General features: G+C 38.6%; 1 protein-coding gene and 1 non-coding gene across 3 annotated transcripts in view; one reads left to right on the forward strand and one right to left on the reverse strand.

Annotated features, from left to right (window-relative positions):
- The window catches only part of MNAT1 (MNAT1 component of CDK activating kinase), a 147,273-nt gene that overhangs the window by 48,117 nt on the left and 72,051 nt on the right, over positions 1-27,105 (reverse strand). For both annotated transcript variants that reach the window (XM_058655611.1, XM_058655612.1), the window contains exon 7: positions 1,192-1,313. In XM_058655611.1, the coding sequence (XP_058511594.1) occupies positions 1,192-1,313 (122 nt within the window). The remainder of the gene's footprint in view (positions 1-1,191; positions 1,314-27,105) is intronic.
- LOC118759831 (U6 spliceosomal RNA) lies at positions 25,175-25,284 on the forward strand. The gene has a single exon (XR_004996414.2). It is a non-coding gene; the product is annotated as a U6 spliceosomal RNA (small nuclear RNA).

The raw sequence follows: 27,105 nt of genomic DNA on the forward strand, positions 1-27,105 counted from the left end.
TGAATTGAATTTCAAGTACCAGGTTTGCCTTGACACCCTCTCAGCCTTGGCATCTATGACTATCTAGGGAATGAGCGAGCAGAAAGAGGACTCTATTTGCCTTTAAACAATAATAATGCAATTTTTTTTCAAAGGTTAAAAAAAAAGTCCATAGGATCTAGATTAGTCTTTCACCAATTTTATGAGTTAAAAAACAAACCTGGACCAAGAAATTATTTGCTCCACTCAGCAATTTTTTGTGCTTGTACTCTTCAAGCTTACAAACATCCACTTGCTCCCAAGATACACGGAGACTATTCCCAGCACATACAAAAGCCATGATCCCAGGTTCATTTCTAAAATTAATGCATAGGAATATTGAGCCTTTGGGCCTATTCTACATTAGAATACGTTTCATAAAATGTATTTTGTGACTCTATTTCATAAATGTAGTTTCACTTCACACAGGAGTAACTCTATCCATTTTAGTGGCAACATGTCTAACTCATACTTTCACTGCCTTACTACTGTCTAAATGAAGTCCCAGCTCTTTTTCTCTTTGTAAGATTTATTTCATTTAAAGGCATTTATTTCATTGAAAAGGCATAACTACAGAGAGAGAGGGAGCAAGAAGTGTAAGAGAGGGAACAGATAGGGTCAAAGAAGAGAGCTCGCCCATCTATGGGTTTACACCCAAATGGCCACTACACCCAGCCATGGGCCAGGCAGAACCCAAGAGCCAGGCGCTTCCTCAGGGACCCCACGTGGTTGACAGGAACCTGGAGACTTGCGCCATTTTCCACTGATTTTCTGGGCATATTGCAGGGACATACAAGGAAAAGGAAGCAGTCAGAATCGAATCGGTGCCCCATATGTGATACAGGCAACGATTCCACCAGATACTCCATGCACTGGCCTCCAGCTCCGCTTTCCAAAAACATACCTGGTGACCTTTCCATGAAAAGCCATTTCAATATGACAGCCAAGGACAACCTTAAAAAGAAACTAAGGCAACCCAGTCTCAATCTTAAGAGATCTTACAATTACACAGAAAAGTTAATGTACCAAATAAACAACATTAAGTATCACTAACTCTGTTGCAAAGGAATGAAAGTCGTATAAACTGAGTATCTAAACATATTAAGCTGTGAGATAAGAAACAGCACCCACAAAGCTCTGAACTGCCAAGGGAAACCTCTCCTGGACACTCACCCAAGTCTTCCTAGCAATTCAATCTCAGGAACCGGCGGTCCACATGTCTCTATTGGCAGGGGCTGGTATTCATACAGAGCTTCTTCAAGCTTCTGAATAGGTGCCAATGAAATATGTTGACTCTGTTAGAAAAATGAAGAAAATATCTTTTAATATAACTGATACATTGTTTCCCAATTATAGTCCTTTTACACATGAACTAAGTTCCTCACATTTAAAATATCCATTTAGGGGCTAGCATTGTTGCACAGAAGTATACCTGCCACCGTGGCACTATTACCTCAACTGGACACCAGCTGCTCCACTTCCAATCCATCTTCCTGCCTATGGCTTCAATACACAGAGGAGTCATGGGGCCCTTCACTCACACAGGAGACCCAGAAGCAGCTCCTAGTTGGGTCTGGCCTAGCACTGCTCATTACAGCCATTTTGGGAAGTGAAACAGCAGACGGAAGATCTCTCTATCCCTTTCTTCTCGACAACTCTTTCATAAAAACAAATAAAACTTTAAAAAAACATCCATTAGTTCTGCTGAATAATCTATTGCATAATAAATTTAATGCTAAATTTATTACTAAAGCACACATTGTAGAATTAACATATAGTCCCTGACATCTGGCTTAAAGGAAGAAGACCAAATTCATCAGTAAGTCCAAATTAAGCTTTAAACTGTACAGCTGCCCAACATCAAGGGTAAAATTCAACAAATACGTGAACACAGTCTACCCTCCCATTTATATACATATAGCAAATAATTTATAAGTATAGATAGATAGATTTATTTACTTTATTGCAAAGTCAGAGTTACAGAGAGAAGAAGAGACAAGACAGAAAGATCTTGCATCCACCAGTTCACTCTGTAAGTGGTGGCAACAGTCAGAGACAACCTAAAGCAAGGAACCAGGAACCTCTTCCGGGTCTCCCACACGGGTGCAGGGTCCCAAGGCTTTGGGCTGTCCTCGACTGCTTTCCCAGGCCACAAGCAGGGAGCTGGATGGGAAGTGGAGCTGCCAGGCCATGAACAGGAGTCCAAATGGGATTCCAGAGCATGCAAGCAGACTTCAGCCACCAGGTTACTGTGCCAGGCCCCTATTAATATATTTTAGTAAAATCTTTGATCATCAGTCTTAAAACCTGTAACTAAGGAAGAAAGCTAATGTAATCACTCTGCAAAGCTCTGTACCATAAACGTCTCCTTCTCTTAAGCCTATGTATCTGTTTTTACACACAAACTAATATGATCATTCAAAATAAGAAAACTTTACACTAAAAGCTAAATGGGATAAAAGCATTACACTAAATTTTCTGAGAAGGAACCCCAGTGCAACTACAACAAAAGGGCCGCTTTTGAGTATAAGTACACAAAATAAGATGCTAGTCAGCCATATTCAACCATTTCAGTGACAATTACATATTTACCATACATAGGGTACAAAATGCTAATTTATATGTGTCCCTATTTCTTAGAGGAGTGTACTTAAAAAGCTCATATGGAAGTATAACTAAAAGCTAAGTTGCATGTACAAAAAAAAAATTGGAAATCCACACAATTTTATAATATTCATTTTCCACAAACTTTGGGAAAATTCCATGGGTAGGCCATATTTTCTCATTTTAACCCACATTGTTATTTTTCTTCACAGAGTTTTCATCAGTTTCTTGCGTAACTTTTGTAAATAATTTTCAGTTATCATTATATAACTTTGTAGTTCTTTATTTTTTGTTACCTTCAACTTAGTTTCTTTATCCTCTAAACTACTAATTTAAATGTATAATATTCATGTCCAATTATAAAACATAAAAATTGGCCAAATGGGCAATTCTTATATTTTTAAACTATAAAAAATTAATATTAGATGGATGTCTGGCACAATGGCTAACACATCATTGGGATGCCTGTATTTCATACTGAAGTACTTGGGTTCAAGTCCCAGCTCCTCTTCTGATTCCAGGTTCCTGTTAATGCCACCTTGGGAGGTGGCAGGTGACAGCTCAAGTACTTGGATCCCTGCCATCCACATGGGAGACAGACCTGGATAGTGTTTCCAAGTTCTGGCTCAGCCGAGCCCACGCTAAGCCACTTCTGCTTCCTGGGGAGCAAACCAGCCAGTAAAGATCTCTTTCTGTGTCTCTTGTTCTCTGCATTTCAAGAAAATTCAAAATAAACAGTTTTAAAAGATAATAAAAATAAGGGCCAATGCTGTGACATGGAGGGTAAAACCAGTGCCTGCAATGCCAGCATCCATGTGGGCATAGGTTAAAGTCTTGGTTATCCCAGCTCCAGTCCAGCTCCATGCTAACAGCCTGCAAAAGCAGAAGAGGAAGACCCAAGTGTGTGAGTGCCTGCTACCCACGTGGGAGACAGGCTGAAACCCTTGGTATTGGCTTTGCGCAGCCCTGGCCGCTGCAACCACTGAGGGAGTGAACCAGTGAATGGAAGATCTCAATCTGCCTCCCTGTCTCTTTCTGCAGGCTGGCTTTAAAATAAATACAAAAATTTTTTAAAAACCATCTCTAAATGGGTCAAAAACCTAAATCTGTAGCCAGAAACCATTAAATTACTAGAGGAAATCACATAGGAAGCACTCTCCAAGATATAGGAACTGTGAAAGACTTCTTAGGAAAGTCACCTAAAGCACAGGTAGTCCAAGCTAAAATAAATAGATGGGACTGCAGCAAAGGAAGCAACGAACAACATGAAGACGCAGCCAATGGAATGGGGAAAAATCCATGCACACTACACAACTGACGGGGACTAGTATTCAGGATTTACAAGAGTTTCAGAAACTCTACAAATGCAAAAACTCAAACTCCCCTGTGAAGAAATTGGTAAAGGAAATGAACACACATTTTTCAGAAGAACAAATTCCAACGGCTAACAGACAGATGAAAAGATGCTCAGGCTCCTTTGCTGCCAGAGAGATATAAATAAAAACCTCATTGAGCTTCCACTTAACTCAAGTGAGTACGGCCTACATTCAAAATGCTAACAACACCTACTGGCATGGATGTGGGAAGAAAGATATCTTCCTTCACTGTTGGTGGGAGTGGAGGCTAGTACAACCTCTATGGAAATCAGTATGGAGAGTGCGTAGAGAACTCCAAATAAACCTGCCATATGACCCAGCTCTCCCACTGCTAGGAATATATCCAAACAAAATGAAATCTGCATATAAGAAATGGATCTCTAATCCTATATTTACAGCTGCAAAGTCTGCAATAGCAAAGACATGGAAACAACCCAGATGCCCATCAAAAGAGAAGTGAATAAGGAAACTGTGACACATCTACTTCATGGAATACAACTCAGCCATTAAAAACAATGAAGTTCTACCACTTGCAACCAAACGGCCCCAACCAGAGACCATTAAGCTCAGTGATATAAGTCAATCATACTTTTTTTCTGATATAAGTCAATCTTCATGCAAAATATAAAATCAATAGCCTTTTCGTTTTTGCTCAGCTGCAGCCATTGAGGACATTTCAATGAACCAACAGATGGAAGATATCTTTTTCTTCTTCTCTATGTAATTCAAATAACAATAAAATCTTTCAAACAACAACAAAAAAATGTTTTTGAGAGGCAGAGAGACAGAGAGGGAGCCTACACTTCCACCTGCTGGCTAATTTCCTTTAATTCCTGACTCTCCCCACCACGCACTCCCATCCTGCCACAGAGTAAGGCCTTCAAGGGAGATCTAGGGCAGCAGGAAGCCATCGCCTGAGCCATCATTGGTGCCTCCAGATCTACATTAGCTGGAAGCTGGTAGCCAGAGGCAGGAACTGAACTCAAGTACTCTGATGTGTGGAACAGACATATTAATTCCTAGGCCAAATAGGAATTATTTGCCTGGGCTAGACTTTTAGCGACACCCTTTTCTTATGAACTTTAAAAGCTAATAAAAAATTGTTTACCATTCATTGAGATTTATCAGATTATCTATATACTACAAACATTATTCTTTTGAAATAAAAGGAAAACAAAGATTATCTATGTGCTAAAATACACACACATACACACACACACACAGAATACAGCAAACCATTTGGAATAATATTAATGAGAGAATCATATTTTTACCTACAAAAATAACAAAAAGCTATTTAGTATCATTGCTGTGTATATTGCTGAGCCACAAAGTAAAACAGAGTTCTATAACATCCTGCTCTTTATCTTGTCTAATATTCATCACCAGGACAAACTCCTCCCTTCAACACATGAGTCATGTGAGTTTGTTAAACTGTTTTTGTGGGGCCCGGCGACGTGGCCTAGCGGCTAAAGTCCTCACCTTAAAAGCCCCGGGATCCCATATGGGCGCCGGTTCTAATCCCGGCAGCTCCACTTCCCACCCAGCTCCCTGCTTGTGGCCTGGGAAAGCAGTCGAGGACGGCCCAATGCATTGGGACCCTGCACCCGCATGGGAGACCCGGAAGAGGTTCCAGGTTCCTGGCTTCGGATCGGCGCGCATCGGCCCGTTGCGGCTCACTTGGGGAGTGAATCATCGGATGGAAGATCTTCCTCTGTCTCTCCTCCTCTCTGTATATCTGGCTGTAATAAAAATGAATAAATCTTTTTTAAAAAAAAACTGTTTTTGTATAATTATTTTGTTTAGCATTTGTCTTCCCCCAAAGACCTCAAGGCTCTACGTTCATGTTACGCTTTACAATACGATATCTTCATCAATGTTCGCTTTGGCAGCACATATACTAAAACTGGAACGATATCTTCAAAGAGCTGCTCCACATTTTGTAATATCAATGCATAATAAAACAGTATATGAGACCAGTCATTTACACTCACTTGACGTAGTAGAATCAATGCTACAGCAACAGTAAATGAACATGTTTTCTATTTTAATAAATCTAAGAAAGCTCTTATTACGCATAAACACTTACCAATTATAAGCAGTGGCTGCTTTCCACCACTAGGGTGGGAATGCGCTTTCCAGCCATTCAAGCACTCATTTGAGTAATATTTCTAGTAACAACACATTGCAGTTACTCTGTGGCATTCATTAATATTCAAACAACAAATGCTACAGAGTACCTATCACATTAGGAGCTGAAAGGAAGAGCAATGGACAGAAGAGAGCCAAGCTTCTACCCACAGGGAGATGTCGGCCTGCTAAGTCTTGTAACAATAACAAGTATGCCTTCTACTTTTATTTCTTACAGTTACTGACTGCCAAAGCAAGGCAGGGATGAAGGTGGGGACAAAACAACAACAACAACAACAAAAAACAAACAGGAAAAGCAGGAGGATGGAGAGAGGGAGACTTGAAAAACTTCGTAAAAATGAATGACACATTGCCAAATGCCATCAATATATTGCACATGCTATTAATTCACTAAAATTCAAGAGACTATATCTAGAGGGGTATCTGTAGGAAGCCTTTCAGATAAACCCATTAGGGATGTTCTGAAATAACTAAATAGGTGAGTACATGCCTTGTGTGTTGTGCATTGTGTGTGTATTGTGTATGTATTGTGTGTGTATCGTGTTTCTATTTCTAGATCTATAAATTAAACACATACATATGCACACATACATATATACACATATACCTTACATGCATATATTTTAACTGTGTATATGTGTATAGGCTCACACATAATTTTTTCATGAGATAAGGATATGTTTGCCACAGTCCACAAGCCGCTTTATTCTAAGCAACATTTCTTTGGTAATTCACTTATTTTCGATTTATTTTAGGAACAAGCAGAGTGCTTTTTACACAATGCTGTTCCGGTCACTCCAGGGTGATGGCAGCTTGTCATCACTGAACAGCTGCACGGTAATCACTTCCTGGTAGCACATAATTTCATGGTAAGTACAATTCATCCTGCCTCCCCTCACATAAATGGCTTTCTCTAATTTCTTTCAAGACTTACAGTAAGCAGCAAAAGGGCAAATGAGAGACAAGACTCTGCATGTTACAAGAAAACTATGTACTCACTCTGGCATTGCCACTCCACTACAATGGACCTAGGTGAAATGTTCCGTTTCTCTCAGCTCCATTTTCCTTATCTACAAGGAGGGCAGGGAAATGGGGGGAGTGTGTGGGGAGACTGGGCCAGCAGGTCTAACCTGCTGTGACTCCGTGACCACTCAGTGGAAAGAAAACAGTGCCTCACAAAGTATTACAAAAATAAATTGAATTTTCCCCAAATCAAGGTGCAATAGTTTCTTTACCTAAACACCACAGAGACAGCCGGGATGAGGGGAAACATAAAGGCACCAGTTTCTGAAGTCCCAACTGTCCCAGAATCACTGGGCTACAGACCCGCTCTGAAAGAACGCTCTGGAATGACGAGAATTTAACTTCAAATATTACTAGGAAAATCATTCTAATGACAATTTATTTCCACTATTCAGCCTTCATGAACACTTCTTGTCTTTTGAAATGTAGTACCTAATAGTTTACCAATTTTCCCCAAAATCTGTCTTCATTTAAAACAAAAACCCTTTCTAAGATATGTAAGAGACTTCATCCTACATATACTAAAAACTGCAACATGTTTTTCCAGCTCCTAGGCAATGTTCAGCTTCATTCAAATATGTAAGGTATGTTTCAAAACATGAAAGGAGAATTTCCCTACGCATTTAGTTGGGATTTAAGCTTTTTCTTGTTCACCCTCAGGAAACAAATAGCCCTAAAACGCTAAACTCTCAGGTGGCCAAGTCAAATGTCCAAAACTGTTGCCAGAAAACTGGCCCAGGAAACTGCATCAAAACTTGCTCAGCACAGCGGAATTACATTAAAGATTTGCTAACCAAATTCATTTGCAATCTCATCCCCCAGAACACAAATTATTTCATGTTCAAATTACTACACAGAAATATATTCTCTGATAATGTTCCAATTCTATTTTGGGGATTATTATTTTCTACCAATTTAAAAAATTATTTCTTGAGAAAGAATTTCAAAAAGTAGATAGTAACATATTTAGACGCTAGAAAAGTTGAAAGAAATTAGGAGTTCACTACGAAAACATTAAGCTTCTTACATAACACAGCTACAACCAAATACTGAATATTTGAAACCATATCTATAAACTGGTTTCTACTGCCTAAGATATAATACGGCTCACAAGGAAACTTGCTACAAAAATATACAAAGATTTGTGGTCATATGCAAAACCATGGTCTCAGGCTACAGGTGGACTCCAAGTCCATGACCGCTCTGCTCTCCTTTACCTGTTTTGACTGCAATTATTTACATACAAATGTATGCCTATTATCTGAAAAATTTTTTAAAAAACGCAAAGGAAGAAAGAAGCTAATTTAATATCTCTGCTTCTCAGCTAGTTCTATGCTTAAAACAGGGAAGGAAGAGCAGAGTCCTAAGAGAAGTACTAAGCTCAGCACAGTCCTATAAGAAGGACATGGATTGGTGCTAAATTCAGAGTAAAGGGGGAAAAAAAGTCAAAATAACCTTTCAAAAATTCCTTAAGTAGCCCAGTATTTTACCTATTGCTCTGTGCATATCTGAAGCTTTTTTCTTTCCTTTTACAGATTTTATTTTTATTGAAAGGCAGATTATCAGAGAGAAGGAAAGACAGAGAGAAAGGTCTTCTGTCCACCGATTCACTCCCCAAGTGGCCGCATGACCAGAGCTGAGCCGATCCAAAGCCAGGAGCCAGGAGCTTCCTGCAGATCCCCCATATGGCTGCAAGATCCCAAGGCTTTGGGCCATTCTCTGCTGATTTCCCAGGCCACAGGCAGGGAGCTGGAAGGGAAGTGGCGCAGCCGGGATAGAAACCAGTGCTCCTATGGGATCCCTGCAGATGCAAAGCAAGGATTTAGCCACTAGGCCACCCCTCTGCGCTGAAGCTCTTTGTATCAACACAGCTTATTAAGTCTTCATTCAGCAGTGGAACAGATAATCGCTTCATTTGTTGAAAATCAGATGAATTGCTTAGCTTACATTTGGCACCAAAGCTTGAACAAAGCTTTTTATCGGGGTAAGACAGGCATTCTTTAATTTTAATTATTACCCGCACTGCCCAAGGTTGGTGTTGTTCTCAACTGTAGTTGAGTACAAATGAATGTGTGATGTGACAGTACTGGCTAGGACAGGCATTTCAGTGGTACTTCAGTTGAATCCATGGAAGAAATAGCACTTCCAGTGAAGGGAACGTTAATAGCTTGAGAACCTGCAGTTCAGCAACCAGAGCAGAAGACAGACCAGAAAGGATAGAGCAGGAGACAGAAGAAACACTAGGCAAAGACGACTCTTACTTTCATTAAATTATAACATAATGAAAACAGGAAGATAAAGCAATAGCTTCGAGGAAACACAGCGTTCAAGGAAGAGATTCTATTTATTTTGTTTTGTGCCTGTTGTTCTAGGTTTCATTTTTCCTTGGGCACTGAAAAAAATGACGTGGTGTTGCAAAGCATTATTTTTACATTCTTTCTCTGATGCTTGTCTTGCTACTGAACTATCGCTTGTTGCCAACAGAACATAGCGTCCAGCAAATCATATCTGTTTCTATTAAAAGATCAGAAAAGAAAAACATCAAGGAGGCCACTTGGTGAGACAAAACGCGCTTCTTTAAAAACAATTTGGTCATTTTTAGGAGAAATTAACTATCAGATTTTATAAATAGCATTTCAACCAGACAACATTTGGATCAACTTCTTTAGTAATGAGAAAAGTAATTTTGCATGAAAGCACTCTTACTATGTCTCTTTATGTGAGGCTTGAGCCAATCAATAAAATAATTAGGTTACATGTGGTCTGAACTTCAGGATGTAATACCAAAATTGCTGTAACTTCTCTACAAACACCATCACTATGTAAGACAAACTAAATATCATGTAAGATTAACAATCTTTCAAGCATAAACATTTTTTTGGTGAAAATACTAAAAATACCAAAACATAATAAAATACTAAATTTCAGTGAAAATACTAAAAAACTTGTCTATACCAGTGTAGAGACCCAATAATTGAAGAAATAATTTCTTCCATGGACTTGAATCCTTCACGCCTCATAAGGCGTTTGCTGCATTTCAGGAATGTTTGTGTCATGAAATGACAAATGTTTTTATAACAATTCTTGCCACCTCCCCTACCAAAAAAGAAAGAAAGAAAGAAAGAAAGAAAGAAAGAAAGAAAGAAAGAAAGAAAGAAAGAAAGAAAGAAAGAAAGACCCTAGCTAATCCTGGCTCTATTGAGGGTATTTAACTACAAAATGAAGAATTACTGTATCATTCATTTTCATTGCATAAAATGAACATGATTTTATATTTCTTCTCTCCTAAAAGGGAACAATGAATACTATAAAAAGCTTAACAATTACATTTTGCTTTGGCTAAAGCAAACACATACAAAGACCACACCCACAAAACCACAATAGAATTAAATCTAACATGCAAAATTAAAAAGTATCTTGGAGACCCTGATTTCCGGTCTACTTGAAATTCAGTGTAAAATATGCTTTACTAAACTCATGCCAATCTAAAATATCATTACAAATAGTGCAGGACACAGAAACATTTACTGAACACGTACTATCTGCCAGGCATTGGGCCAGGCTCCTATTATTTTAAAGAAAAAGAAACTGACGCTAAGGCCAAGTAACAGCCCAGATTTTCAAGATTTATTTATTTTCATTGGAAAATCAGATTTACAGAGAGAAGAAGAGATTAGGACAAAGATCTGCCATGTGCTGGTTCACTCCCCAAGTGGCCACAACAGCTTGAGAGGAGCTGACCCGAAGCCAGGAGCCAGGAGCTTCTTCCGGGTCTCCCACGCAGGTTGCAGGGTCCCAAGACTTTGGGTCATTCTCCACTGTTTTCCCAGGCCACAAGCAGGGAGCTGGATGGAAGTGGAGCAGCCGGGAACAAACCAGTGCCCCTATGGGATCCTGGCATTTACAAGGTGAGGACTTTAGCCACTAGACTGCAGCACTGGGCCCATCTTCCCAAATCTTTAAATCCTGCACTGTCAGAGTTCACCATCTACCATTCCATTACAGGACTACAGCATTCATTTGCTAAACATCTGGTGATGGTCAGGCACAGTGAGGTCTAATAGCATTTAGAAACAGCGCTGGGAGGCGGACCTGGTAGGGGTCCTTGGGGATGGCTACAACTAGGCTACAGTTTCCAGTGGTGTGCATGGGGGCTGAGTGTGTAGTGGGCTGGGTCCGGCTGGGTCGCAACATTCATTAATTTGTGTATAAATGGGGCTAGAGACAGAACTGAACCAGCAATTGCAATTACCAGTGTGTGCGTGTAGGCTGGATGTGGGTGAACCACTGAGTTGAACCCCATACAGGCAAGCACACATAACAGTCATGTCTGGGATCACCTCAGACGAGGTCTCTTTGGGGATACCCCCAGTTGAAACTCTGGACTCTGAACTCCAACCCTGGGGAGAATCACAGGATCTGTTGTCTGACCAGGGAGTGCGTGTCACAACTGGACCTCCTTAATGGCTAAGACAGAGCTGTGGATGGCATGCCCAGATGCACATGAAGAATATGACACCCCACCGGGGCCTGCAGAGGACACCTGGTACCATAGCAGATGAAACAGGGCAGGACAAATTGGTCAACTACCCCAGTCAAGAGATGCGAGCAAGTATCTGGGTGAATGGAGACTCTGGAACAACTATGTCAGCCAATGGACGTTGGAAGGATTTCCTTACCGTTGGATTGGCAAGATCAACATCACTTCAGAACTATCAAAACCACTTGAACAGAACACTTGGAGCCTGTGCCATAGCAGAGACCCTGGGATGATACCAGGTGGTTGTTCCAGGTACCTGGGGCAGTTGGGAGGCCGGGTGCAGCTTCTGCACAAGTCACTCCCTTTCCCCCAGATAGAGAAGGAAGAAAAAGAAAATTTGGAAATAATGGTCTCACCTTTCCCCTAAGCCTCGACTCTTCCCACCCTGGCAGTCCAGGTACCCCTCTGCTGTTGTTTGACCTCTCCTATATTTCCTGGAATGTGCTCTCTCTGCTTTACACTGGCTAATGTTTCTCTGTCTGTTTAAATGTGTCCTTACCCTATTCAGCCACCTTAATTCTCCTCAACTCTTCCCACCCAGATCAACTATATAAACATCAGCAAAATAAAAAACTAAAAAAAAAAAAAACCACATATTATAATTTATACTTATTAACCACTTATAACAGATTCACTTTTAAAATCTTTACATATAGACATTTTATAAATGGAAGTTACCCTAATTCATGAAAACATTTTGACTATTTTTAGAAAACCCGATTTGAATCAATAGAGTGAATGACTATTGTGCCGGTTTAAGATGTCTACCTTCACACATCAGAGCACCTGGTTCAAATCCTAGCCAGGGCTCCTGACTCCTGCTTACTGTGAATTCAGGCCTTGGAGGCAGTAATGATGATTTAAGTAACGGAGTTCATGTTAACCACTTGGGAAACCTAGATGAATCCCTGGCTCCTCCTGTTTTAGGCTCAAAACTTAAACTCCCAGCCCAGCCCCAATTGTTGTCAGTATTTCGAGTTGAGCCAACATAAGGGAATTCTCTGCATATTTCTGTATGTCTGCCTCTCAAAAAAAAAAGGAAGTAGAGAACAAATTTATGTTCACCTTTTCCATAACACAATTATACTGATAAATTTTATTTGCACTAAAATACATACCTATACGTGATTCACTTTAGTCTTTTACTGAGGTTTTTTTAAAACAAGCAAAATAATTTCTTCAAATGACATACCTTGAATGGCTTGCATGAAATCTTTTGAAATTTGAGCTATAAAGGCTATTTCAACTAAAGCAGAACTACCTTTGTAGAGAATTGGCTATTCTTAACTAATCCTTTAAATCACCTTTCATAATAACTGATGATCCTTTGTAACTCACAGAATTGTCTTATTTATGATGTGAATTTTGAAAGCAACACAGAGCAATCACAATCCTTTGCAGACTGCAACTTGGACAATCTGTATGCGTGCGATTACGGAGCGTGAGTGGTAATCCCACATTCACAAGTATACGACTATCATATTATTTTAATTCTTCAAACTTAAAATCAGCATTTTATAAAAACCCTCTCCTAAAACAAATAGCATCATTTTACAAAAGCCCTCTTAGAAGAAAATAAATACATGTAGGAAAGCAGTGCCCTGCGGGACAAAGAAAGCACTTTGTGTGGGATCGTTTAAGGAACAAAGCTTTGAAGCCATTCTGGAAAGCATGGGTTTGATACAAGTATTAACCACCTACCAGTTGCTGAGACAGGTGCTGCCTTCTGCTGCATCTGTTGAGCCACATTCAAGAGATTACAAAATAGTCTCTATACTGAAACCAATGGCTGCCTGTTATTTTGTCATGAGAGTCTTGAAAAGTTACCAAAGAAAGTAAACAAGTCATTAAACACAACTTCCATGACAAAACACAACTCTCTAGATGTTCCCCAACTACTTGCTTAGATACAGCACTGTCTGGCAGTATTTATGTTAAATTCAAAGAGCACGCCGGCCAGGGTCACAGATCTTCCAGCCACTCTCCACAGGGCAGTCATGAGTCCTCACTGTTTATCATACACATGCGAAAGCACTTCTGAGCTCTTCGGGAGATAACACAGTAAAAAGTGGCATTTTCTTTGTGATTTGTAAATTTTGAGCCATCTAATCACATGTGCGGGAGCAATACAACTTCACAGGAAACCTGCTTCAGATCATTATCTGTCCCTTGATTAGAATTCACCCACACGCCACAGGCCTTGCCCCCGGGATGCACGCAGACCCCTGCACACCTTCTTCCACTATTATCTCCCACTTTCATGACATGAACACTAACCACAGGATTTTAGAACTCAATACCAAAACAACGCTTGCACATCTGAGAAATAATTACAAAAATGATTCTGAAGACGTTCAAAAATACGTTGGCACAGCGTGCCGAATTATTTCATATCCATATCCATTTCAATGCACACACACATGTAACATGAAAATTTTACTTGACATTTCTCTGAATTATTTTGTCACCCTTTAAATGATTGAAGCTAACACTGATTCCCACACCTCCGGAAACATTATCTGTTCCACCAGTTTTTAGAGCGGCTTTCCTTCCACTGAGCATGCCTGTGACCTCCACAATGCCCTCTACCAAAGCAGTTGTGCACTTTGCTGCGGTGCAAATCCTCACGGACAAGTTGAACCTGTTCTTTCTGGCACTCAGCCCTAGTGCTGAACACACAGCTGAGATTTATTATAAAAGGCGAACTAAGGGGCATTATTTCACAACATTTATTCTTCACAAACAGCCAAGTATAATCTTTTACAACCTTTGTAAGCTCTTAAATAAACAGATCTTAATTGCAGTTTGTTATTTGCCACCAATCATATGGCATACTGAGATTCATTTTCCATTAGAAGAAGACATGTGTAAAAAAATATAAAATTATCAGAATGATAGTATTCAAGGATAATTACCAAACTTGCTGTCAATGCAAAAAATAACCAAAAAAAAAAAAATCATCTTCAATGGCCTGCACTTTAAGAAGATAGGTTGAAGATGGCTGCTGGCTAATTCCTCAGTAGAACTGATCTGAAACCCCAGGAGGAGGAGAAATTTCATGTGCTCTAAGTATCTTTAAGACAGGAATTACAACACCATTTAAATTAATTCTTCAGGTTTTGGCTAAATGCTCCACCATCAAGAATGACCTATGCAAACTGAAGAAAATAATATAACCCCAAGAGTATTTTATCCTGAAAGCCAGGTCCCAACTAGTTGATTAAATAATGCACACAATATTATGTACAAAACATATGATGATTCAAGTAAGTATTTTCTTGCTCTTAATTCTTGTAGTTTTCCACTAAATGTCAAGTGCACAAACAATTGCAAGGAAAAAAATACCTGTAGACCTTTCCCAAAATAATTTATTTAAATAATTAACTATTAAAAGATTTTTTTAATGCTGAAAAATGCAAAAACATGTTTGGGAATTAGAGATTCAATAATGAGCAAAGCAGACATGCTCATAGCATCAAATATACTTTGTCTTCATTTAAATAAAAAGTTGTTTCAGTAAACTTTAACATTCCAAGGAACACAACCACATTTTTCTGATTTTTAGCAAGAATCCTTTAAATAATTTATATCCCTAGTACTTTCTCCCTATATCTAGGAACCATATGTGGAAGTTTCAAAGACATGTTTTGATTCCATCACTAAACCAGAGTACATTTTTTTTCTTAAAATATATACTCACCCAGGAAAAAAAAAACTACCTAATTGTACATGTTTAAAGGTATACTATCTTTGGGGCTGGTCCCATGGTTTAGTAAGTCTCTACCCATGGGCTGGTATCCCATACGGGGAATGGTCTGAATGCCAGTTGCTCCACTTTCAATCCACTTCCCTGCTAGTGTGCCTCTAAGGGCCCCAACACCACTGTGGGAAACCCAGAGGAATCTCCTAGCTCCTGGCTTCAGACCAGCCCAGCAACAGTCACTGTAGCCATTGTGTCCATTTGTGGAGTGAGCCAGAAGATGGAAGATCTCTCTCTCTCCTAACTGCTTCAAAATAAAACCAATTGTTCAAAAAATGTACTCTCTATTTTTTAAAATATGTATCTTTAAAAATTTTCACATGCAATAAAATTGCTAACCTGTTATATTCATAATATTACTCTGTGTTACATGAGGAAACATAAAAACTAGTAACTGCAAACACTGATCAAATATGTAAAAAATGCTTAAAGAATGATCTGACAATATATTCTTACAATACGTCAACACTGGTGGTATTTTAAATTCCTGAGGCTTATAATTCATTTTGAAATAAATGTGCTTGAAGATTTCCATAACATGTAAAACTATGCTTGATGATGTCATGAGATAACTACAGGTTAACCTTCAAATAACATAAAGCAGCTGTAAAAAAAATCCTAGTCTCCATTTGTTTTCATTCTTCACACCACACATCTTTCTAGCAAGAACGTAAGCACACGTTCACTCTCTCTGTAACTCCCCACATTATATATGACCTTACAATAATGTAATGCTAAAAGCAAGGGTTGCAGAGTCCAAAGAGTCAAACAGCAGTGCTACCTTGAAAAAAGTACCCCCAACGAAAAGGGGCATGGGGAAGTCCCAGTTTCACATCTATTTAAAGAGATCAAATTCAGTAAGATGTATTTTAAGAATACTACCAATGACTAACACATAACATTATCATCAATATGTCAGGTGAAAGTGGAGGAAGAGTTATTTAACACTACAAAAAGATGAAAACATTATTGGCAACTATCAACATCAGCATATTAAAGATAACATTATAAAGTTGATTTGCAAGTTAGAACTCAGGACATCTTATACTGATGGCATAATCCTAAATGAACAATATGTAAAATATAAGAGTTATCTGAAACTGAGTCTCAGCCTGTGAGTAATAGAGGAAAAACAAAGTCAGCTTTCTTTCTCCTGGCTTCAAGCGTGGACCTCAGCAGAAATTTTAAATTTCTTACATTTTAGTTTTTGCATTCCAATGTCTTTCCCAGGCATTGAATGTCTCCAAAATGCAACTCTAGGAAGCTCCTAATTGAAAACATTCTACTGGTGTCTACCAGGAAATGTAATATGCTCGCTGATAGCAAGTCACCAATGTGCATCTACCACAGTCCAAACAGTCCTCATCTCAGCAAGGTGTGAGGAGGAAAGAAAAAAAATTGCATGATTGTACATCTGGTTTTTATTATATTTTTACTGATTTTAAAAAGAACATTGGTAAAATATCTTTTCTTGAACAGAATACAAGGCAGTAGAAGCCTTTAAAGACACAATAAGAATCACTCTTTTATGCTTTACTGTTTTGTATTTTTAATAAGTGTCAACAGAGATTATTTGGACGAACTTTTTCACCTGTTCCCCTCCCTACATTAAAAAAAATGATCACAAAGTGCTAACATTTTTCACAATAATCCAAGTTAATGGAACATCAGGAATTATACAAGAAAACTGGAAAGGATACAAACATCTTGGGTAACGAAACTCAAGGAGTCTCAGAAACACAGAGGATGTTAAAGAACACCTCTGGGAGCCAACCGGACAGCTCAACTGGCTAATCCTCCGCCAACCAGTGCTGGTATCCCATATGGTGTGGATTTGTGTCCCAGTACCTCCACTTTCCATCCAGCTACTTCTCTGTGGCCTGTGAAAGCAGTGGAGGATGGCGGAAAACTTGGAAGACCTGTGCAGGAGACCCCTGAAGGAGACCTAGAAAAAGCTCCTGGCTCCTAGCGTTGGATCAGTGCAGCTTTGGCCATTGTGGTCACTTGGGTGAACCAGTGAATGCGAGATCTTTCTCTCTCCATTTCTCCTTCTCTCTGTAAATCTGCTTTTCCAATAAAAAGTAATAAATAAAATCTTAAATTTTTTTCTCTAGTTCTATCACTCCTAAATTTTAATCCTATCTTCTAGATCCATGTCTACGACTAAATACTTCATAATAAACCAACATAAGCCAAGGCAACAATCTATATAACAAAATTCTACATACTCATTAACACACATACTTGTTGAGCCAGAACTTCTCTTCACAGTTTAAGACTTACTACAAGATACCCACAGAAAGAGCCCTTGTTGAGAAAAATGTATGAATATCAATCATGATACACAAAGTACATCATTCAATGATTTTAAAAGATATTAAAACTTTTTAACAGATTGTCATAATTTCCTATTAGCTTCTTTATTACTTAGAATAGAAAACTGTCCCTTTGTTGTTAGAGTGCTTCAAATTTTGGGAGATTCTACATCTAATTTTAAGATCTACCTTATAATGATTCTCTTCCTTTATTAGTGATAGAGGCTCCTTTATTTTTTTTTTAATTAATCTACCATGTTATCTATGAAGGCACAATAACAAGTTAAAACTAAGAAACAATTTACCTTTATAATTGGCAGAATCTGAGATCATTCAAAGACTCTTCTCTGAACATTTCATTATGTTATTAAACTATGAAAATACATGGTGACACACAGTCTAAATGTGAAAAGAAGTACTTGCTCATGCCCTATTAGCATTTAACTCACAGAACAAGAACCAAACCTATAACCACTCCCCACTGCTTCACATTCTGAACGCAAACATTCCTACTGAGAGAGGGCAGGTGGCTTTCATATGGCACACAGGGGAAACAGCTCGGTTACTTTGACTGAATGCGTGGGACTCTGCTAGAACTGACAACAATGACAAAAGATAAAACAGTATTTCTAATGTTAAAGATAAGAGGATTTGTACTAGAAATAGATGATTACATTTGCTAATCCCTTTACAAAGGGACAGCAATACCAATAATCCTATAGAGAGTAATAAGAGCTTCCATGGAAAACAATACAATTGGTTAAAAGTCCAACATTGACAAATTCTTTTTTTAAAAAAGATTTATTTATTCTTATTGCAAAGTTAGATATACAGAGAGGAAGATCTTCCATCCGATGATTAACTCCCCAAGTGACCACAACAGCCAGAGCTGCACCGATCCCATCCGATGCCGGGAGCCAGGAGCCTCTTCCGGGTCTCCCACACGAGTACAGGATCCCAAGACTTTGGGCCATCCTCGACTGCTTTCCCAGGTCATAAGCAGGGAGCGAGACGGAAAGTGGGGCTGCTGGGATTAGAACCGGCAGCCATATGGGATCCCAGTGTGTTTAAGGTGAGGACTTCAGCCCCTAGGCTACCATGCCCATCCCACCAACATTAACAAATTCTTTAGTGGTCTCATGCATAGCTTGCATTTAACTGAAGACACACTCCGGTACAATGGAAAAATATCAAACTGAAGGCTTATAGTCTCATTCTGACAGACCTCTTGTGATTAGTGAGCATATCAATAAACAGAGGAGAAAATATCCATGCTGCATGTTTAATGCAAGTACATTCAAAACTGTAAATATTATAATCAATACTGTGTGATCTACAGATCTTACTAATACCTTACAGACATCAGAAATCTAGAGCCACGGGCAGTTCAAATACCTTACTACACCAACCTTAAGTATATAGCAAAAAGCCCATTATCATAATTAATATTCATTTTTAGAGAAAAATACAACTCAACAAGACCATGAAATACTCAGGAAACTTTAAATGCCTGCTGTCATCTTTTGCATTTAATTTAAATTAATATTTATGATCCACCAAATATTGTAAAATTAGGATTTGAAAGAAGGAACTGTTATTTATGTTACAAAAAGGTAAGCTCCAGAAATGAAAAGTTCCAGCAAAAGAATCCATAGCTGTGTTTAAATTCCATGAATGATGTGCTGTTTCTCCAAAACAGCATGTAAAAAGTCAATAATTCTGAAATGTGCAAAGTACTTCCATGTGCCTAACCAGAAAACTAGCCAAAACAAACAACGTTTAAGTTCTTGCTATTTTATTTCCCTACCATCTGTTTTTCTCTTTATTCTGGTTCCCCTCACCTTCTTTCTTTTCTTTGCCTGCATATTGCTCATAGTAACACTTCTAAAAGAATAAGGCAGCAAAATTAGATACCCAGCTGGGAACGAGACAGTATTTGGCAAAAGCACAGTCCAGAGTTAAGTAATTATGTCCATAAACTTATTAAGAGACTGACACTACAAGTCAACATAAACATTCAGTATTCTATAGCATCTTCTAACTATGCTGATCGATTTATGACAATGTTCCCGAAAAGGAAAACATGTTAAGATCCTACAGATATATGGGCTTATTTTCATACATTGTTTCTAATACACACAAGTTTATACAAAATATAGTATATGTACAGGAAATGTCATTCATGAGGAAGGATAAAAATCTGACAGTACATAGTGTTATAACACAAATACAAAACTTAGAAATCAGTATAATATAAGGGCATTCCAAAAAATCTGCAAAAAAACATGAACAAAGTATTTGGGTGCAAAAATAGTTTCCAGCTCCCTGCTGTGGGAAAGCAGTTGAGGAGAGCCCAAATCCTTAGGAGGACGCTACAGAGCCCTGAAGAGCTCCTGGTTCCAGGCTTCGGATTGGCTCAGTTCCGGCCACTGTGGCACTTGGGGAGTGAATCACCGGACACAAAATCCTCCTATCTCTCCTCCTCTCTGTATATCTGCCTTTTCAATAAAAATAAATAAATCCTAAAAAAAAAAAAAAAAAAAACTCCAGTAAAACTAAAGACTAAGGAAACAAACACCAACGATTAACATGATGTAACATCTGCAAAGCAACCAAATAGGATTTCAAATTACAGGAAAGATCTAATACAACATATCTGGCCATAAAATAAGTACCAACAAATTTTAAAATAAGGAGATAACACCAAGTATATCCTCCAACAACTAAAAATTGAATTTAAAAGCAAAAGAAGGTAACTTTGGAAATCTGTGAATTATTATAAGATTGAAAGACCAATAGTGAAATAAACCACAAAAAAACTAGACAATTGCTTCCAGCTATATAAAAATGAAAACGTGTATTTATGCAGCTCAAGAACAAGAGTGTACTATTATAAGTGCCTTTATTAGAAAAGAATATCTCAAATAATCTAAATTTTCATCTTAAGCAATTAGAAAAAGAGCAACATAAATACAATTAATCAGAAATATATGATAAATATTAAAATGTAAGTGAATAAGCAATAAAACAAAAAATAAAGAAACATCATTAAACCTAATGTTAGTTATTTGAAATAAGCAACAAAGCTGCCACACCATTAAGATGATTAAGGGGAAATGAGAGAAGACACAAAATTACCTAAAAAAAAAAATGAAGCAAAGAACATTCCTACAGAAATGCGATTAGATAACAATGACTAATTCCTAATGAAGACTCAATTTACTTTGCTAAGGAATAAGGAGGAATAGGAGAAGAAAAGAAAGTGAAAGCGAAAGTAGGATAACAGTCAATGATCACACAATAATTTCAAATCCTCTCATTAAGAAAAGCCAAATATAGACAAACTGAATTCTAATTAAATTTTCAAAAAGAAATAATACTATATGTTCTTCCAGATAGTAAAGGAAATAAAGCCATGTTATTACATAGATAAAGCATTAAGAACATAAAACAGCCCAGCTCCAGCACTGAAACCATTTGGAGAGTGAACTAGCAAATGGAAGATTTCTCTCTTTCTCTGTCTTCCTCTCTTCCTCTTTCCCTCCCTACTTCTCTACTTCTGTGCATGTCTCTGTGTGTGTATGCGTGTGTGTGTGTGTGAGAGAGAGAGAGAGAGAGAGAGAGAGAGAGAGAGAGAGAGAGAGAGAGACTCTGCCTTTCAAGTAAATAAATACTTTTAGGAGTAATAAAAGCAAAAAAAAATAGTTTCTTTGAGAAAATTAATAGCTCTGCTGATCAGTGAATAAACATGAAAGGGTACAAATTACCAAAATCAGAAGTGAAATGCAGAATCCAGTTACCCTGCACGATGTTAAGTTTATAAAGATTGCAGATGTTTGGTTGGTTAGGTGCGTTAAGTCTATTACGTCTATTAAGTTACAAGGTGTAACTGTGCTGAGCAGCTGGTTTTCAGTCACCTTACGCTATTTGATAATGGCCATACTGTCGGCTATGTACCAGTTTGCAAATACGATGCTGGTTATCTGGGGTTTTTCCCTCCAAGGCTGACATCTGAAAGCTGAGACAATACACCTGCTAGGACTACAAAGTACCTACACCATCTGGTTGTCATTTGAAACACATCTCACCGCAACTCTACTTTGCCAGTATTTCCTCAGAGTTGCCATCAGCAGCCAGAGGTTCTGCAGAGCGAACAAGTCAAGTGCTTCACTGCTGGTGACTTCACAGCCATCCAGGCCAGTTCCAGTGTCACCTGGTGATGCTCATATCTCGGACTGCTGGACAATTCCTTCCTGGACCCACAACGTTTGGTTCATTACAAGAACTGTCTGCTTGAGTGACTCATGTTCACCTTTCTTTTCAAATACCCCTTATTCTTGCTCAGGCCGCTTTTGCGCGCATTAAACAAATTTCCAACTATCTTTGTTTCACCTCACAGTCATCTGATCAGAAAACAGAAAGCCAAACCTCTTGGCAAAACCAGGTTAGAATTGAGGCCAATAATTGCCACCAATACTGCTGGCCTCTCTTTGGGGTGCCATTTCAAGTCCTGGCTGCTCCATGTCAAATTCAGCTCCCTGTTTATGATCTGAGAAAGCAGCAGATGATAACTCTGGGGTTGGGGACCATGCACACCCGTGGGAGACCTAGATGGAGTTCCTGACTCCTGGCAGAGGCCTGGCCTAGCCCCAGCAGTTGTAATCATTTACAGAATAAATCAGTGGATGGAAGATTCTCTCTCTCTCTCTCTCTCCATCTTTGCTTTTCCTTATTTTTCAAATAAATGAATAAATCTTTAAAAATAATAGAGGCTATGGGCCCGGCGGCGTGGCCTAGCGGCTAAGGTCCTCGCCTTGAAAGCCCCGGGATCCCATATGGGCGCTGGTTCTAATCCCGGCAGCTCCACTTCCCATCCAGCTCCCTGCTTGTGGCCTGGGAAAGCAGTCGAGGACAGCCCAATGCATTGGGACACTGCACCCGCGTGGGAGACCTGGAAGAGGTTCCTGGTTCCCGGCATCGGATTGGCGCGTACCAGCTCGTTGCGGCTCATTTGGGGAGTGAATCATCGGATGGAAGATCTTCCTCTCTGTCTCTCCTCCTCTGTGTATATCTGGCTGTAATAAAATGAATAAATCTTTAAAAAAAAAATAGAGGCTAAAATAATTACCAGATAGCATCCCTGCCCAGGGAGGGCAAAGAAGTGCCTTACTCCTTGCTAAATACTTTGCTCTGTACCTCTTTCTCATCTTGTTATTCATCTGTATCCTCTACAATATCCTTTACAATAAATCCTAGTGAACACAAGTGTCTGCCTGATTTCTGTAAGCCACTCACCAGAGGAAACAATCATGGAAACCTCCAACTTACAGACAACTGATCAAAAGCAGGGGCTAATTTGGGGCTTCTGAATGATGTCAGAAGTCAAGGAAATGGGGTGGAGCTTAGATCATAGAGAGTGATGATGTTGTGGGACTGAGTCTTTAAACTGCTGGGTCAACATTGACTCCTGTTAATGTCCAAATTGCACTGCATGATAAGACATATAGTCAGTATCTGCTGGAGTTTAGTGTGAGTTGGAAGACAAAACAAATAAACAAACAAAACCAAATTTTTGGCTACCAGAGAAGTTCTATGTCAAGGGTAAGTACCAGTAGAAAACTGCTGATTTTTCTCCTATTATACCAGAAAGATTACACATAAAGTATATAATTAAAAAGTAAGTGGTATAAAATATAAAACTACAAGTAAAAAACCCTAAAATCAAATACAAATCGTTATGTTATAGATTTTACTTATATCCCTTCCCATCTACATTTCACTTTTACAATGGCCCAGATACAAGATGTTTCATAATTAATTCATAAAATACTCAATGACCCTGTTACACAGGCATATTCTCCTTAAGAGTTGAGTAAACTGGGGCCAGTATATTGGTATAGCACTTTAATGCTCCAACTGTACCACTGCCATCCCATATGGGCACCAGTTCTTGTTCTAGTTACACCTGCTGCACTTCCGATCCAGTTGGAAGATGGCCCAAGGCTTTTGGTTCCTGCACTCAGGAGAGACAGAGAAGAAATGACTAGCTCAGGTCTGGGTTTTGTGGCCATTCGGAAAGTGAACCAGATCTCTCTTTGTCTCTCCCTCTTTCTGTACATCCTTCAAGTAAAACTAGTAAGTCTTTAAAAAAAAATCAGACATTGACAGACAAAAACATATTTATATTCTAATACTTGATTTGGTATTATTATTTGTATATTTATAAGATTTCATTAGGGTCACATGATTTGACTGCTATATCTTCATTTATTAGCTAAATGAAAACTACATATCAACAAGACTTAACACTGAGTTAAGTTCTGATCTTCATTTTTCTCAGCAAAATGGAAAAGTGCTTAAATTGCTTAGCAATAACCAAGAACTGAGTTACATATTATTTCTATCTTCTTAGCTCAGAAATATAATTTAAATTTAAATCTTTATGCAACATTTTTTAACAAAACTAAGCCTTCCAATGAGTTAAAAGGGATCAGTGATACTTGAACAAGCAAATATTAAACACTATTTGCTGCACTCAGAAAAGCAAGCTTATATCACGAGTACTCTGACTCGCGATTTACACGCACATAATACAAACTAAAATTTTGACACATTACGGTTAAAACATTCAACAGTGGACCTAGCACAATGGCTTAATGACTAAATCCTCACTTTGCATGTGCTGGGATCCATACGAGTGCTAGTTCTTGTCCCAACTGCTCTACTTCCCATCCAGCTCCCTACTTGTGGCCTGGGAAAGCAGTCAAGGGTGGCCCAAAGCAGGTAAAACTCCTGTGATATCAGCTCATATATCAGCTGCCCCCTGCAATCCACCTCCCTGCTAATGGCTTGAAAAGCAGCTAAAGATGGCCAAAGTGCTCGGGCCTCTGTCATCCCAGACACGGACCAGAACGAAGCTCCTTTCTGGCGCAGCCCTGGCGGTTGCAGCCATCTAACGAATAAGTCGGCAGATGGAAGGTATTTCTTTGAAACCAAAACTTTAAAGAGATAAATAAATCTTTTGAAAAATTAAAAGCAAAACATGAAGAAAAACCTCACATTTACAAACAAGGGTATTACAGGCATTTCACACAGTGTGTTAGCCAGTGCTCATTCTTACAAACACTCAAAGCAGGCACTATTACTAAAATCATAACACACTACTAAATATCCATCAGATTTGTTAAACTCTGAAAGAAAATGACCACTGTTGGCAAGAATATGCAATAGCAGGTACTTCAGAAAATTTGTGGAAAATGATAACAATGAATAAAATTTTTGCAAATTCATTTTTTTAAGGACAAGGAAAATTCAATTCTGAAGTCTGTAACTTCTCATATAGTTTATCAGAGACTGACACTATTGCAAGAGGTCTTTGAAAAACAGAGTGCTCCCTTCAGCAGCACATATACTAAGACTGGAATGATACAGGGAAGATTAGCATGGTACCTGCGCAAGGATGACACAAAAAAGCTCACAGAAACTACACAAGGCTTTGAAAGATATTTTGCGCCACAATAAAGTTATCTTTTAGTTTCATTTTCCCATAAATGTTTTGACCCTTCGCATAACCAGAATATAGCCTGGTTATCAGTGGCTGTCTCTGTCCCCAGAATTTATCACAAAGTATCCAAGATGCTGTCCAAAACAGTGTGGAAATATATTTAAAGATCTAACATCACTGTTCTTTAATTTTACTAAAACCCAGAATACCAGCTATAACAAAACCATTCTACATTTCTTTAAAATTTACTTATTTTACTTGAAAGTCAGGATTAGAGAGACAGAGAGACGAGATCTTCAAAATCCCAGTTCACTCCCCACATGGCCAAAATGGACAGAGCTGAGCTGGTCTGTGGCCAAGCCGGGAACTTCCTATGGGTCTCCCATAGGTGCAGGTGATCCAAGGACCTGGACCATCCTCCACTGTTTTCCTAGGCCATTAGCAGGGAACTGGATCAGAAGTGGAACAGCCATAATTCAAATCAATGCCCAGACAGGAGGCTGGTCCTGCAGGAGAAGGATTAGCCTGCATGCCACCACACAGGTCCTATCTACTCCTTCCTTTTACTGCTATTTTTATGGCTTCCTCCCATCATACTTAACAAACAGGAACATGTACCAATTGAAGAAATCAAAAATATTTTCAGTCATTAAAATGTCTAAGTAGTAGATACTTGCACTGCAAAGCACAGCCCACCAAGGAATTCATTTAATAATTAAAGCAGACAAATCTAGTATAACTGTAATCAATCATTCATTTGTTCGTCCAAACATCCATCCGTTTAATTATGTAATTAACAGCCAAAGCTGACAGAAAGCCTGAACGTTGCCAACTCGAGACACTTATAAATTAACACAAACAGAGAAGAGTAAACTGACAACCATATTACAATTATAAGCCTTAGTGTAAAAGAATCATCAGTTGTTTTAACAGCAGGGCAGAGGCAGCCTGAGAAAGAGCAGTTATCTTAGCAATGACAAGCCTCAATAACAATTGTGCCTATACAACTTTATAATACATAACATCAAATTAGACACTATAAGCATGTCACAATACACTATGAGCCTGAAAGCTTTAGAAAGGAAACACTATTTTTAAGGGAAAAAATTTTAAAGTTCTAAATAGCACCTGTCCATATAGATACAGTAAACACATGAAGAATTTCTATATTACAAAAACTTGCTTTGGAAGCGAGCAGCATCTGCAGAATGGCAAATCATTCTTATTGAGCACTGTTTAAATGCCAGGCAATAGCCAAGGTAAACCCTCAATGCATTCCTATGACATGACAAATAACCCTATCCAATAATCAAGAATAAGGAAAACAGGCAACTTGTCCAAGCTTAGAAAGTCAGTTAAATTAGAAGCAAAATTTGAATATGGGTCTTCTTACCAAGTTTCAATGCTGCTTGCATTAAATATGGTTACAGATCATAGATCTAGCCACCTATTTCATCTGTCCATGTTATTTAATAACAAGTAACCTCATTTATTAAGAACCTAATATACAAGCACTATACCAAGAACTTAGCTCACATTATGTCATTTAATGTCCTCTGCAACCTTACAGGACAGGATTATTATCACCAATATACTGACAAGGAACAAGTGCTTGCTAAAGAGACTAAGAAATTTGCTCATGTCAAGCGGTTGGTTAAATGGGATGGTTAAGAGGCAGGAAGTTAGCTTATAGCATGTAAGAACACATAGGTTAAGATATCCAATTTCCATATCAAAGTAGATGGGTTCCATACACAGCTTTGGAATTCAACCTTCCTGGTAATGCAGACCTTGGGAAGAAGCAGTGATATCTC

Source organism: Ochotona princeps, chromosome 26, assembly GCF_030435755.1.
Source record: "Ochotona princeps isolate mOchPri1 chromosome 26, mOchPri1.hap1, whole genome shotgun sequence".
In the NCBI taxonomy this organism is placed as follows: domain Eukaryota; kingdom Metazoa; phylum Chordata; class Mammalia; order Lagomorpha; family Ochotonidae; genus Ochotona; species Ochotona princeps.